The 15,096-nt window shown below is 42.8% G+C and overlaps 1 protein-coding gene across 2 annotated transcripts in view; it reads right to left on the bottom strand.

The window, feature by feature from the left end:
• The window catches only part of pappaa (pregnancy-associated plasma protein A, pappalysin 1a), an 85,578-nt gene extending 77,662 nt beyond the window's left edge, over positions 1-7,916 (bottom strand). For both annotated transcript variants that reach the window (XM_053618475.1, XM_053618476.1), the window contains exons 1-3: positions 6,701-7,916; positions 1,397-1,689; positions 373-1,142 (exon numbers count right to left, since the gene is read on the bottom strand). In XM_053618475.1, coding sequence (XP_053474450.1) covers positions 373-1,142; positions 1,397-1,689; positions 6,701-7,118 — 1,481 coding nt within the window. In that variant the 5' untranslated portion in view covers positions 7,119-7,916. The remainder of the gene's footprint in view (positions 1-372; positions 1,143-1,396; positions 1,690-6,700) is intronic.
• Between the last annotated feature and the right edge of the window lie 7,180 nt (positions 7,917-15,096).

Here is a 15,096-nt window from a genome sequence, read left to right as displayed (position 1 = left end):
AATAGCCAGAAAGCTGTATTCCAGTGGAATGCAAAAGCACAGCTATGTCCCACTTGAAATGCCAAGGATGGTGATGGTTTTTCTGCTATGGAAATGACTTGCCAATTTGGCTCAGTTGCACTTGTCATGTGTCTAAAAGTTACTCAGGGCACAAGTGAAAGATTCTACAAAACCTATTACATTTAAAACCACAAGAAAATTCCCATATGCTGGAGAGTGACGTCAATCCCGTCCTAGTTCTTGGTAAAGACGTACCGATCAATGCCGGTACATCCAACATCAACATAAAATGTGCTTTATTGTGAATTATTTTAGAACATGACATGGAAAAAAGAAATGTATAATTTGACAGAATCTGCACCTCGAGCTTACCTTAAATGTGAGGCAGGATTGAAGCACGTCTTGGTGACGTCAGTAATATTGGGGTTACAGCAGTCATCTTTATCGTAAGCAAAGTTATCCCAGTTGCATTCTAGATCACACACACCATTGCCTGGCTTGTGCTCAGCACAGCGAGCCCTGGGCTTGCAGTACCCGGCATCAAATCCGGTCAGGGTGTGGTTACACTCAGGATCGCAGTCCTCATCGCCAACCTTACTGATATCGCAGTTGGCTAGCACTAACCGGGAACGCAGCGTGGAGTTGCTAATGTTATGAACCGTCAGCTCCCAGGTGATGTTGTACATGCTGAAGGCTTCATTCAATTCCTGTTGCTGCAGAAAGATCTGCTGATCAGTCACGGTAGGCCTACGGTACTCATCATCGTACACGTTGATCACACGGTAGCGCACCGTCTTGGGTCTCCGGAAGGTCCAAAAGTGGTTGTAGTTGCGCACAACCTCCACATTATCGCACACTGTCTGACCACAGGCTGGCGGCTCTAGGGTTGTGTCCAGAGAGGCCAGCCCAGCCCGAGGGCCTTCGTCTGGTTGTGGGAAATTCCCATCCTTCACCACCAGCCACTTGCGCTCGGGGTGCTCAAAGTTCTCCCGGATGATGAGGTCTGCTTGATAGTGAGAGTCCTCGTGGCCATGCATGTCCTTTATGATTTGGCGCTGGGAGAGGGCTTGACGCCACAGAGTCACTCGCTCAACAGAACCTCGGTAGTTATGGTTCAAGGCATTTCCACCCACCATCAACACCTTGGGATTCAGATTAGATTAGATTCCAGTGCATTCATATTTTCAAGCCAAAAACACTTTGTCAGGCATGTTGTTATTACTATTGACTGGGGTGATAAAGATACCACAGTGAACAAAACATAGGGTATAGAGGATAACATTTAATTGGTTACATTGTAATTGCTAATAATAATCCCGTAGCAGTCAGTGATTCATGCTTCGTTCAAGTTTTTTTCAGTACAAACAGGGCCAGAAGAGAGAAGTCATTGACCTACCTTACACTTCTTAGTAAGAGAGCAGAAGACATCTCCAGACTGTTCTCTGCTAACAGCAGTCTGAGCACCATTCACAAACAGTCTCATGTAAATGCCATCGTACGTGACTGCCACGTGGGCCCAGTGGCCAGGCAGGTAAAGGGTGTTGGAGTGGATAGAGGTGACCTTATGTGCCCGATCCGTCTTGAGAGAGAAGAAGAAGCGAGGGTCTCGGTTGCCTTGCTCACTAACTGTCTTGATACCCAGCAGCCATCCCCGGTCACTTGAGGCATAGAAACACTTATCAAAGAGGCCTGTGTGAGAGAAAATAAGTAGGACATAGAATCAGACATTAATGCTATCCTGGTCACAAACTATGTTGCAATGTAGAGAGCGGAAAACATCTCCAGGACTGAGAACATGTAGTTAGTGAAGATGATATATATATATATATATATATATATATATAAATATGAAGAGAGAGTTGTTAGCTTGCCATCTTACTTCAAGAGTGGTGTTCATAGGCCTATATGGTACCTACATAAGCCCTTTATGACAACAGTCATTAGACAACATACACGTGAAATTGAAGTTTATTCCAACTCATGATGGTTGTCATAAAAACTGCTGATGTCAGTGTTGACATAACACCTAAATTATGTGACATTAGCTTGTCTTATGAGCATTTCTAAGCTGACATATGTGATAGCTGACTTCATAGCGTCGTTGCTCAAACTTCAGGTATGTCCGAGTCACTCATACCTGATGGAATAAGCCTTTGAAAGTGTTCATGATGGTTTAAGTCAGTTGCCATTAAGAGCTTGTACCGCTTATCCTATACTGGGTCATGCAGGAGCCTGGATCCTATCAGAGGGGACTTGCATGAGGTGGGGGACAGGGTGGACCTCTGGACAGGGTGTCATTCCATCGCAGGGTACCCTCACACACCGCAGACAATTCAGAGATGCCAATCAGCCTACAGCGCATGTCTTTGGACTGGGGGAGGAAACTGGAATACCCAGAGGTAACCCTCGAAGCTCGGGGAGAACATGCGAACTCCACACACACAGGGAGCACAGAGGTGGGAATCAAACCCCCAACCCCAGAAGTGCAAGGTAAATGTACTAGCCAATAAGCCACCGTGCCCACAGGGCAAGACATTCTGGTTGTTTTCGTGCTCCAAATTTATCTTCAGGAACTGCTTTATCCTAGTCAGAGTAGTGGATCTGGAGCCTATCCCAGGAATACTAGATGCAAATATACCCTGGATAAGATGCCAGTCCATCACAGGAAACCATGCACACACATTCAGATCTGGGGGGAATTTAGAGTCATTAATTCCATCTACTGCTGGGAGGAAACCAGAGAACCCAGATGAAACCCATGGTGAGAGCAGGCAAGACACTTCACGGAGTTCCAGATCAAACCACAAACCTTGGAGTTGCAGCATCATATAACGACCATACATACCCACAGAGACAGTGTGAGAGAGAGAGTCAAAACAGTGTTATCCTTCCACATCCATCACTTCAGTCAGTTTCTGATTTTCGCCATCTCTCAGGGTTTTAAGAACCCTGTGTGAGAACATTCTTTCCGGGTCAACAACAAGCAAGCCAGTGCTCTCAGATTGTCAGGGGCCAACCACCGAGGTCGGCACTGCTAAACATTACGTTACAGGTTCACCATGACACTGTGAGAAAAGTCTGTCATCTATCAGCGTGAGCACTCACACTAAAAGATGTGTTAAAAGACCTGTAGGGTCCTTCATGTAAACACACGTCACAAGGCTGCCAAGCTCAATTAATCTAAAGCATTTACATTTTCCCAGACAAAAACATGCAGCGAGGTCTGAGACACACACACACACACACACACACACACACGTACATGTGGAGACATTTGCATATTAGGGATGTAATGCAAGGCATATCCGTGTCTGGATTTAAAACATAACTGGGCATGGCCAAACCCTGAAGGAGGTGTTCCCCTTTCTTTCATACATTGTAGGCTGATTGGCAGCTCTAAATTGATGGCATCTTTTAAATTGTATGAATAGGTGTGTGTGAGTGTGTGCAATTGTGCCCTGTGATGGGTTGGCATCCAAGGTTGTCCCCGCCTTGTGCCCCCAAGTCGCCTGGGATAGGCTCCAGGCTCCCTGCAACCCTGTGTAGGATAAGCAGTACAGAAAATATATGGATGGATGTTCATATTAATAAATATTATCTCTTTTGTGCCATGAGCTTCATATCTGCCCGTTCACCTGCGTGAAAGTAAAAACCTCCTGTGACTTTTCTTTGCTGCGTCCCATGTCGTGATGCACTTCACCATATCAACAATTGCGCACTTTTTAATCCATTTATGTGGAACTTCTGCCATATAAGTCCTGTGAATGAGTTGTTAGTATAGAAACGATAACATATTCGAACTGCTGGACGATAACATGTCAGAGCTGCTGTTCTAGAAAATCGATCGGACCCTCTGACCAATCAGATTCGAGAACGATCAACAGAAACAAATGGACACCTGAACACCAATAAGTGTAGATACAAGGCATGTATAACGAAAGAAAAACGTCAATCTGGCGTTTTTAATCGTAATAATTATTGAACGTTTTCGCTTCCCTTATGGAGAAAGCCGAACGTGACACATCACTTCTCTGAACATTACACAACAGGTCACCTAGAATTCATCTTTGATACAAATCTGCTTTTCCTGCAGATTTATAACCGCCTTGTGCAAGTGCCGATTAGGCAATCTCTCTTTCTCACTGTCTTTTATTTGGCATGGGATGTTCTCGCAATGTCCCTTTTGCGTCATGACTATTAGAGATGAATTTCAGTGCCAAGTCTCTCAGCAACTTTGACAGGATTTAAAATTCAGGTTGTTCGCTGAGCTCTCGCCTCCTTCACCGGCCGGTTCTCGTGTAAGGACCTCTACGTACTGTAATCACACTAGACTAGATTATGATCATGAGCCGATCCAAAGCGTTCTCTTTTTCCCGTAGACACACAAACGTCGCCTCAGCGCTGTTCAAGGTCCTGAATTGAGTGCAGTTCGAAGTGTGTGTCCAAGACTCACTGCGTTAGCACTGCCTGGACCTGGCTAATAAAGAAGCTGTAGTTTTGCACTCAAGTGGCATGAAACCTGAATTATAAAAGTGACGGTACAGCAGCATGATTAATGTTTTTCAAACACTTTTTGTGATCCATTTTTGGAATGAGCATTATAACAAATACATCAGTATCTCTGGTTTAAGCAGGGTCACTTGATTCCATCTGATCTAGCTTGTGCTGTAAATAAAAACCCTCTTGGATCAGACATCCAGGTGAAACAGAAAGACGATGCCGCACCAGTTCTGATCCGAACATCACAAACAACAACAGCATCCGAGGGAAAACCGATACACGGCTTCTCTCAGGGAAAAGATCGAAAAGACTTATTTTGCAGTAAGCATTTTTTAAGCGGCGCCCATCGGACATCCAGTGGCATCCATGGCATCCATGGCAGGATGCCAGCCAAAGATCAAGTGCATGCTTTTACACGACATGTCTGATGCGTAATTCATCTGGATTCCTCTGTAAAGGACAAACAGTACGACAAATAACGTGACTCCGAGCTCCCATGAAAATGCCTGGGGTTGTTCAGAAACTGCCAATGTCATGTAGGAATTTTTCCCACTCTATATAGAACAAGGCTTATCCGTGTCTGTGCGCCGCTCTCTGAAGACCCAGGCTGCTTCGACTTTCAAACAGATGATGTCATCGCTGGGAAAAGAGCAACTAGGGGGAGTATTGTGTTCAGATCTCACACATCTCCCACCATCCCCCACCAACCCCCCACCCCCCACATTACACACACACACACACACACACACACACAGCAGCTCTATCTATTTCAGCATCATATACTGCACAGCAATATCTCTATTATTGGATTTAGTCTTGCAGTAAAAAAAAAAAAATGCTTAAACTCTTAATTTAGTACATTTTTTTAATTAAATATAGGTTATATTTATATATACTATACAAATATAGGTAATTTTATTTGCTGTGTGATGCACTCTTTTTCCTAAACTACTTTGGGGGAAATGGTATTATACATATATATTTATTTTTATTTTTATCTTGGTGTAATCAGACTAATCTTGGTGTAATCAGGGGAGAAAATCACAATCTGGCAACTCTAGGCTTGCACACTTTTCCCCAAAAATCGACCCCATGTGTGTGTGCAATAATTACATGATCACTGACAGGGCATCATTTTAACAATCTGTCAAGCGGGTGATTTAAAACGCACCAAACAAGGTTGCCATGTCTTTAGTTTCCCACCCCATTCCTATTTCCGTTTATAAATTACTACTCATCTTCACAAACTAGACTATAATCTAGGACTGTATTCTACATTGGACATTTTGCAGTATATAAATCACAAATGGTAAGCAAAAACAGCAGATAATAAGAAACATAATTAAAAAAATAATAATAAAATACATATATCTGGCAACCCGGTTTAGTGCGTCAAGTCAAATTGCTGCGCGCCAAAGCTCGGGAGTAAATCCTTTGTTTTTCCTTTATTTGGTCTGGAGTGAGAAGGGTGGAAGTGCTGGGGAGTGTGTGTGTGTGTGTGTGTGTGTGTGTGTGTGTGTGTGTGTGTGTTCTCTAAAACGGGGGAAACCCTGATATACAAGCTACATTTCTCCCACAGCTTGTTTGGCCAGATGTCCAAGTCTAAAGTAAATACAGAACCTTAAATAATTTGCAATAGAAATAAAAATGCACGGTTAGTATTAAGGGTGAGAAGAGTGTCTGAGTGTGTCAGATGTCTCCAGAGCAGAGGCAACACAAACACACACACACACACAAACTGTGATCACAGATAATAGAACGTGTTTAAAAGTTTTCATTTGGATATGTGTGACACAAAACAAGACTTGGGCATGCACGAGCTGTCACGCGCCACGCACTCACCACTTTGTGCACTGCAAGAACTGTTACTGAGCAGCGCGTTGAGACTTTGTGCGTAAACTCTGCAGTGCACCCTTTTTTTATGTTTTAGATTACACCGCGTCATATCTCTGATGAGTTCACTTACAGAAGCTGATCATATCATACAGTTCATACATAAAATGCACGTTTCCACGCCATATCTGCGTGAATGACGTGCGCTTTTACGCGCAGAGAAACTTCAAAGTTTGACTGATTTGAGATCAGATCAGGTCAGCCTAAACAAAACGAGAGAGAGAGAGAGAGAGAGAGAGAGATCCTAACTGAAGTCTTTCCGCGTTGCAATTTATTCACTGTGGTGAAAATAAATCACGTCACGTACCTGCAATCACGGCAGGGGAGCGCTGTCCTCCTTCGGGCTTCACCCACATCCCCAAAGTAAAGTTTCCCCTCGGGATTTCCTCCGCCGATCTGAGGCGCAGCTGGTCTCCGCGTCCTGTGAAGTAAACAGCGTGGCCGTGCGCGGAAGACGCGGCGGAGACGGACGCGTCCTCGTTCTCGTCGGCCGCGGAGGCGCGCCGGCGCTGGCGGGGCAGACGCCGCTCGAGCCCCGGCACGGATCGCTTGCCGCGTGGAAGGCGGGTGGCGCACGCGCCCGGCACGCTCGCCCGAGCCTCCCGGAGCTTCACGAGCTCGCGCTTGGACCGACCTTTCCTCCACACGGGGCCGCACTCCGACCCGACGCACAGGATTAGGATAACGAGGCAAGGGAGCCACGGCAGGAAAGTCCACACTTTCATTTTTTTTTTTTTTTGTTAGTTTGCTTTTATCCCGAAAAAAAGGGAGGAGGGGGGATTTGGAAACGTGCAAGGACGCACGCAAGTTCTAGATTTTCCTCTCAGCAGCTGTCAAAGGCGAAGATCCGAGTCCGAGGTGAACAAACCCAAGCACCAGCTCTCTTATTATTAGTCTCAATAAACCGCCACCATGCTCCTCGTGCTTACCAAAGTGAGTCTTCTATTCGGATCGGAGCTCGCCAGTGCGCTCGGCAGTGCGTTCATTTCTGCGCTCCACGTTGCCTTTTGAACGAATCTGGGATCCAAAGGGAGGGGGGGTGACTAATAAGTAATCAATCAGAGTTGAGATCGGACTCGGAATCAAGCCCCCTTCATCTCCTCTCATCTCATCTCCCACTGAATTGATCTCCAGCAGCCTGTGCGCCTGTGCGCTTTTTTTTTTTATCCCACTCGCAACACGATGTCAGAAATGCCACACGCGTGCAAAAGGCGCGTCAGAAACTCGTGCGCTTGCATATTGGGAATAAAAGTCCTAAAAGTTGCATTTGGGCTTGAAAGTTGCCATGCGCTGAGATCAGGGCGCGCTGCAGCGGTTCAGGAGCATCGTGGGATCCTCACTGGGGCTGTTGGGTGCAGACAGACTGATAGACAGACAGGACAGACACGCAGGAAGGAAGGGCAGGTTGCGTTGCGTCGTGCGCGATGCTTTGCTTTGCTTTGAAGACTCGGGAGTTTCTGCTTTTTTAGCCCTTCCTCCTCTTGTGTGCAGAAAGTGTGTGTGTTGGGGGGGGGGGTAGCTTGGAGTCGACTCGCACAGGTAAAAAGCACAGAAGTCAGGAGCACTTTTCCCCTGCCTCTTGAACCGCTCAGGGGGGGAGTGTGCATGCGCGTGTATCCCTCTAGTGGCTATTATTTGCACGTTTCACTTCTGTGCTCTTCGTGCGCGTGGGAAGTTCAAAGCTGAAAATGTTTTCAAGGAAAGTTCTTATGCATCAAATTTATTAACAAACAAAGGTTTACTTTTTTTTTTTTTACTAGCAGATGATCTTACGCATTTTTTTTTCTTTTATCCTACTCTTGCTTAGGGTCTCAATTTTTTTTTACAATTTTTTTTAAATAAATCAAGAACGACCCCGAGATATACATGCCCGACCTTTATATGTGAGTGATATGTGAAAAACATTTCATGGTTCACCCTGAAACTGCACGTGAACTCATACACTTCATGGGATGAATGCATACAAACAAAACAATTCACGTGTGAATATAAATGACTAATGTGTAAATAAATAAATAAGTAAATAAATAAATAAATAAATCATGTGTAGACAAACAGATCAAGAAAAAAAAAGTGTTAAAAAGTGTTTTTAAAAAATCACATATGGTGAAAAGAGGAATCACGTGTAAAAATTTTTTTTAAAAAATAAAAAAGATCACGTGAAAAAAACTTGTTAAAGTTAATTAATTAAAACCACGTGAAAAGAAAAGAATAGAATAGCACGTTCACCTCACACCTCCAGGGTCGGGGGTCCGATTCCCACCGGGGCCCTGTGTGTGCGGAGTTTGCATGTTCTCCCCGTGCTGCGGGGGTTTCCTCCGGGTACTCCGGTTTCCTCCCCCAGTCCAAAGACATGCATGGTAGGCTGATCGGCGTGTCCAAAGTGTCCGTAGTGTATGAATGGGTGTGTGAGTGTGTATGTGAGTGTGCCCTGCGATGGATTGGCACCCTGTCCAGGGTGAACCCCGCCTTGTGCCCTATGCTCCCTGGGATAGGCTCCAGGTTTCCCCGTGACCCTGAAAAGCATAAAGCGGTATAGAAGATGGATGGATGGATGGATGGATGGATGAAAAGAATCACGCACATGTGAAAAAGTAAATAAATCGTTCATTTAAATTTTATTTAAAATGAAAATGTGTCCAATGTGGGGGGAAAAAAAAAGTTTGTGAAAGTCGGTTATTTTGAAGTGAATTTGATGTGTCTGAGGAATTGGTCTGCATAGCAAGTTTGAAACGTCAACAAACTTTCAACAGATTTCAGGAAATCGTGCTGCATCGCTGAAACTCCCACCATATTGTACCCGGATTATATTTGATTCTAATGGATTTCATGCATTCCTCGTGCCATCTCTTACCTGCACACCACTTCCTATAACAATAAAGAGCAATATAAAAGGAATTTACTGATCCCATGCTGACAAATAAAGCGGACTTCCTCTGCACTCGGAGCCGGTTCTCCTCTGCAGGGCCGGTCCCGTGTGCTCCATATGGAGGGAGATCACATGAGGAATGTGACAGCATCTTTTCTTTTCCCCTTGTTTGGTGTAAACGAACAGCAGAGGATTGTCTCTTGTCATAAAACCTCCCGGTTAAATATTTGTTCCGGGGCCTGCTTTGTCACGTCATGGTGGTGAGTCCACATATTTCCTTTTGTACTTCATTCCCTGGATTTGCAGATGTGGTCTTCAGAGTCTTGGTGCAGCATGAGATCAGTATACTTTCCAAGTTTGGTTCACGATTGGGGCCGTCATTTATTTATTTATTTATTTATTTATCGATCGATCTATTTAATTATTTATTTTGAGGAATGCTTCTTCGACACGAAAAGAACTTTTACATTTGGCTAACATGATCGATTTCCATAATTGTGCCATCCAAGGTGTTTTCCCGCCTCATGCTCAGTGTTCCCAGGAGAGACTCCGGTTCCACTGCGACCCTGACCAGGATAAAGTGCTCATTCATGATGAATGAATGAATGAATTTATGAACATCATTTTTGTCAAATTAAAAGCTTAGCGTCTGTGTTTATAAACTGAGACTACACGTCATCCACAAAAAGTCCAGTTTTCCAGTATATTCGCTTTGGAAAGCACCAAACATGCCTGGGCTTACCGTCTACATTCACACTCAGTAGTTTTTTTTTCATCCAAGCTATTTCTTAAAGTCAGTCCATACAGGATTTTGCATGGATTTTTTTCCCCCTGGGATTCTTGTGGCCAAAAACGGTTGATTTTGCAATGCAACTTGCGGAATTTTTTTTCATGCTCTTTTTGTAGAAAATTGCAAAAAAAAATTTGCAGTGACGTTTGTTGAGACCTTTTAGCTCTACTCATGTCCGATCCACGTGAATCTGAGAGGATTTGCATGTTGTGAATGCGTGTTGCGATGACGTCACATGACGTGTCTTGGCCCAAATCAGAATATTTCGCTTAAAATCTCAGAGTGTGAGTGTGCTGCTATGACACTTCGTCTAAAATCGACCAATAGGAAGACGGTATAGGATTGCACAAAACTCACGGGACAGCTACAAACACATATTGGATTTAAAAGAAGAGCAGTTTGTTGAGACAGAACGTCTCTATAATGTCAGGACAAAAACGGACGGGAATTACAGCTTATTAGCTAATTAGCATGCAACAGCTCTATTATTTTAACCATTACACAACGTAGAGCAGGGGTGGTTCTGGGTTACTGATCGAAAGGTCAGGACTGCCGAGCTGCCACTGTTGGGCCCTTGAGCAAGGCCCTTAACCCTCTCAACTCCAGGGGGCGCTGTATCATGGCTGACCCTGCGCTCTGACCCCAACTTCCTAACATGCTGGAGTATCCGAAGAAAAGAATTTCACTCTGTTGTAATATATACATGATAAATAAATTCTTCTTTTTCTTCTTCTAGCTATCTTCATTGTTTAATCTGACATGAAGGACACGTGTTATCTCACAGTCTGATACAGAATTCTGACTGACATCATCTCGGACAGTCTGACAATTAATAATCGTAAAAGACCGCTGAAATCGCCTAGTGTAAAACCAGCTTAACTGAGTGAATGTAGCTGTAGGTTAATCTGGTTAAGGTTAAGGCTGTGCTTAATGTCTGGTAGTGGAAACTCCCAAAAACAAACAGCACCTTAGTTACAGTATCAGTCACAAAACATCCACCAATTTGGACTGTCTTTGCACCTATGGTTAACCCTAAACCTTTATGAGTTAGTAGCATAGTTTATACCTAATCTTTTGCCCTAAGTCTAAAATTCCAACATGTTTTAAAAACCACTTGGTCATTATCGCCGTATACATAGATGTTTAAAATTGAGTTCAAAAGAACCCTTAATTATCCAGAAGAACCACCGAAGAACTCTTTTTTCCTACGAGTGTATGTATTAAACATTTAAGCGTGCGATACAAACTCCAAATTATGGGTCGTTATTTTCTTTTTAGTGTCTGGGGAAGTTCTGTCATGGTACATTTTACCAGACTTCTTTAAGATTTCTCCTAGAGTCAACCCTCTCGGAGAAACTTTAAAGGGATAATGTAGAACCCTTCAACAAAGTGTTTCTCTATAAGAAAAGGGCTCCAAGTACAACCAAGTAAACGGTCTGCACTTATATAGTGCCTTTCAATCGGCATGTGGGCCGGGGATCAAACCACCAACCCTACGATTTAGACAAAGATCATTAAAAGAAAGAACTCTTGATTACCCAGTGAACTCACAAAGAACCCTTTTCTTCAGTAAGTATTAACAGGGTAAGTGTGCAGAACAAACTCCAAATTATTGGTAATTATTGTATTCTAAATCTCTAGACGCTGTCATGGGTTTAACATTTAGCCATATTGGTATTAGTTACATTCTTGGAAAAAAAAAAAAAAGGTTCTTAAATTGTTCTTTAAGGGTTAATTGGAAAGTTAAAAAGTTTTATTTAAAAGTATAAAAGTAACCCCTTAAGTGTTCCTCAGATATCCCTTAGAAGGAATCCTTCAAGGCTCTATGTAAAACCATAAAATGAAGTGTTTTCATATCGGAAAGGGCTCTAAGTAGAATTTATGAACTTGAAATTGAGCTAAACGTCTTGCTACTTGTTAAACTGTTCTTTAAGAGTTCCTTAGGGTTCTTCAAGAGTTCTTTAAGGCTTCATTGGACAGTCAAAGGAATTTAGTGTCCTAAATGGGTTCTACTTGGAACCGTTCGTGGTAGGAAAACACATTATTGTAGGTTCTACATAAAATATTTATGAGTTCTCCCAGAGAGAAGAGTGTATCTACTAAACAACTGGAATTACTGGATGCAGTGCAAATAATAATATAGCTATGTATTGCAACGCAGCTTTGAGTAACGAAGAAAACGACTGAGACGGCATGAGAAAGAACCCCTTGAGAAGGAAGCAGACTCAAAATGGAACCCATCATCTTCGAGACGAGATAGACATTCGTTAGTAGCATTAGCCTCGTAGCGCGGGTGTTTTACACATAGTTTTACAAACCTCAGCGCCTAAACGTCTTGGCTGATCGACAACGCTCAGGGGGAGTGGAAATCTTTCTGCAAATTAAAATTTTCACTGAACCATATCTTCAAACTCAAAAGACCTGGAGAGCAAGTATGTGTTTGGTCAGATGCCAAACTGCGCTTGATAAATTCTGGTCTTTACATCTCTAATGGTGTAATTACGCCAGCGCTGATGAAGCTGTTTCTCGATGCCAAATTGCGCTCCGTGGTGGGCGTCGGTGTTAAATTTCCTGTGAGGTCCAGACAACCGTTGTGGCTACTTCAGCAGACTGGGTTGTTATTAATGTGCAAGTTTTCCTCTTTTTTATTATTTTTTTATTTTATTTTAAATATCGTAAAAACGCACTGAGGTCCAGCACTCGAAATAAGAAGCATTGCCTTTGTCTCGGTATAATATGACAATTCGACAAAGTTTACTCTCGACTTATATCGTGCTTTTGTCTAAAAGCTTTGGGTTTTCAACCGTTCTGAACGACCCTGAGGTATTTCTAACACAAGAACGAGTACTAATCAGAATCACAGGCATTAAACTTCCAAGCAGTTCCATATAAAACACATTATTTATCAGCATTTATTAACCCATGGACTACTAAACAGCATTATGAGCTACCAAAAATGACTACATTGATTTATCCTAAAATTTGAAGCTACTGTAATGTTGTTAACGAGTAAGGGAAGCTTACGGCTACCAGCCTAGCACTGTATAATAATCACACATTCTGCTTAAACCGTAAATTTGTGCATACTGTTGAATCCTTGATTCGGATTGGTCAAAATGTGTTGATTAATCTGTGTTAACCCTGACAGTAGCGCACCTGTCAATCGCTGTTGCAGTGTTTTGGATGTTAACGTACTTCCTGTTAAATTTGTACATTCATCCAAAGAAATAGTGCTATGCTTATAAAATAGCTAACAATTATTTTTGTGTTTGCCAGAAATTGTTTTCAGGATTAGCTAGCTAATATCATGCGAATTACAGCTTCTGCTGCTAGTATATGCAGCTAGTTAGCTAGTCTTCGGTAACTAGATATCTAGCTACCTTTTGTACTGTTTAGCTAACATTAGTTTAGTTGTAAGGGGGAGACTGGATAAGTTGTTAGTAAATTTTTCCATTGCACCTCCGGGGTTGGGGGTTCGATTCCTGTCTCCGCAATGTGTGCAGATTTCGCATGTTCTCCCCGTGCTTCAAGGGTTTTCTCGGGGTATTCTGTTTTCCTCCCCCAGTCCAAAGACGTGCATCGTAGGCCGATTGGCATCTCTAAATTGTCCGTGAGGGTGTGTGATTGTGCCCTGCGATGAATTGGCACCCCATCCAGGGTCTCCTGTGGCTTGAGCCCCGAGTTCCCTGGGGTAGGCTCCAGGCTTCTGTAGGATAAGCGGTACAGAAAATGGATGGATGGATGGATAATCTAGCTGTGTTAAAAAAAAAATAGCAGATTTTTATTAGGACCCATTTTCTGTTCTATCTTTCAGTAAGATGTTAAACCAGCAAGAAATAAGCTAACAGGAAATAAATCTCAAAAAGTTATGATGCATGATGGTACCCTAAGAGCGTAACGGAAATCAGTTTCGTTTTCAGCTAAAATGCTAACCAATGAGGCATGTACCTTCAAATAATGCTTCTATAAACATCAGTTGAATTTTTTTTTGTTGTTGTTTTTAAAGAAAACTTTTCTCCTCATCCTAAAAGTTTGTGGAAATGATCTGAAAGATTTTCACCCGAGTGTAGTCGAGATTATATTCTCTCGAGCTCTAATGGTCATTCCTCATGTTTGCTTTTTCAACATTTGCTCACTGCCTGTTGGCCTGAACAGTGCTGAACATGCGAGGAATGCTGTGTGTGGTCACGCCGTCTGTCACTCATCTACAGCGGCCGCGGCTTAAGCGTATATGTTCAACAGCACCACTGTGTGTCAACATCTTCCCTGTTTACACATTTACCATGTGGTCTTGTTTTTCTTCCTTTCTTCTTTTTTTCCCTCTCATTCTTTCTGGGTCTTTTTCCCACAGAGAATCTTCTTCAAAAACCATGACGGCTTTCACATTTCATCTGCTCCAGAGTGACAGATTAACTTGATGGATTAATGGATTATATATGTCTTTGTTATGTGTTTTACGCTCTTCGACTCCGGGATCATAGATCATCCCATGAAGTGACGCTTAGAAGGATAATCCCTGTGAAGAGTAAGTTCTGCTCGAGAGCTGTGTGTAACAGTCTGGAGATCCTGGATATTTTTTTTTTCTTTACTAGAATGTGCCCTTTATAGGAATAGTTTGAAGAAAATAAAAACTTTTCCCCTCGCAACAAATGTAGCCAATTTAGCAAGATGTTTTTTTGTCCAACATGTGCTTCTGTAGTTTTGCACTGAGACTAATGTAGACCAAGTCTTAATATACTTAGCTTTATTTATATATAAATAAATAAAAAAGCAGGGGCTGACAATTAGAGTTCCAAGTAAAAACAGAAAAGTCCTGTGGCAAATACCACATAAAGAGAGACAATTCCCAAGACAGATCCCAAGTCAAGACAGACGACTCTCCAGACAAGTCACAATTAAGGACAGACAAGTCCCTAAACAAGTCCTGAGTAAAGACAGACAAGAACCAAGACAAGTCCCGAGTAAAGACAGACGAGAACCAAGACAAGTCCCGAGTAAAGACAGACGAGAACAAAGACAAGTCCCGAGTAAAGACAGACAAGAA

The sequence above is a fragment of the Ictalurus furcatus genome, chromosome 28 (genome assembly GCF_023375685.1).
Source record: "Ictalurus furcatus strain D&B chromosome 28, Billie_1.0, whole genome shotgun sequence".
In the NCBI taxonomy this organism is placed as follows: Eukaryota; Metazoa; Chordata; class Actinopteri; order Siluriformes; family Ictaluridae; genus Ictalurus; species Ictalurus furcatus.
Note: the sequence above shows the minus strand (reverse complement) of the source record. Positions and strands in the feature narration are given on the sequence as shown.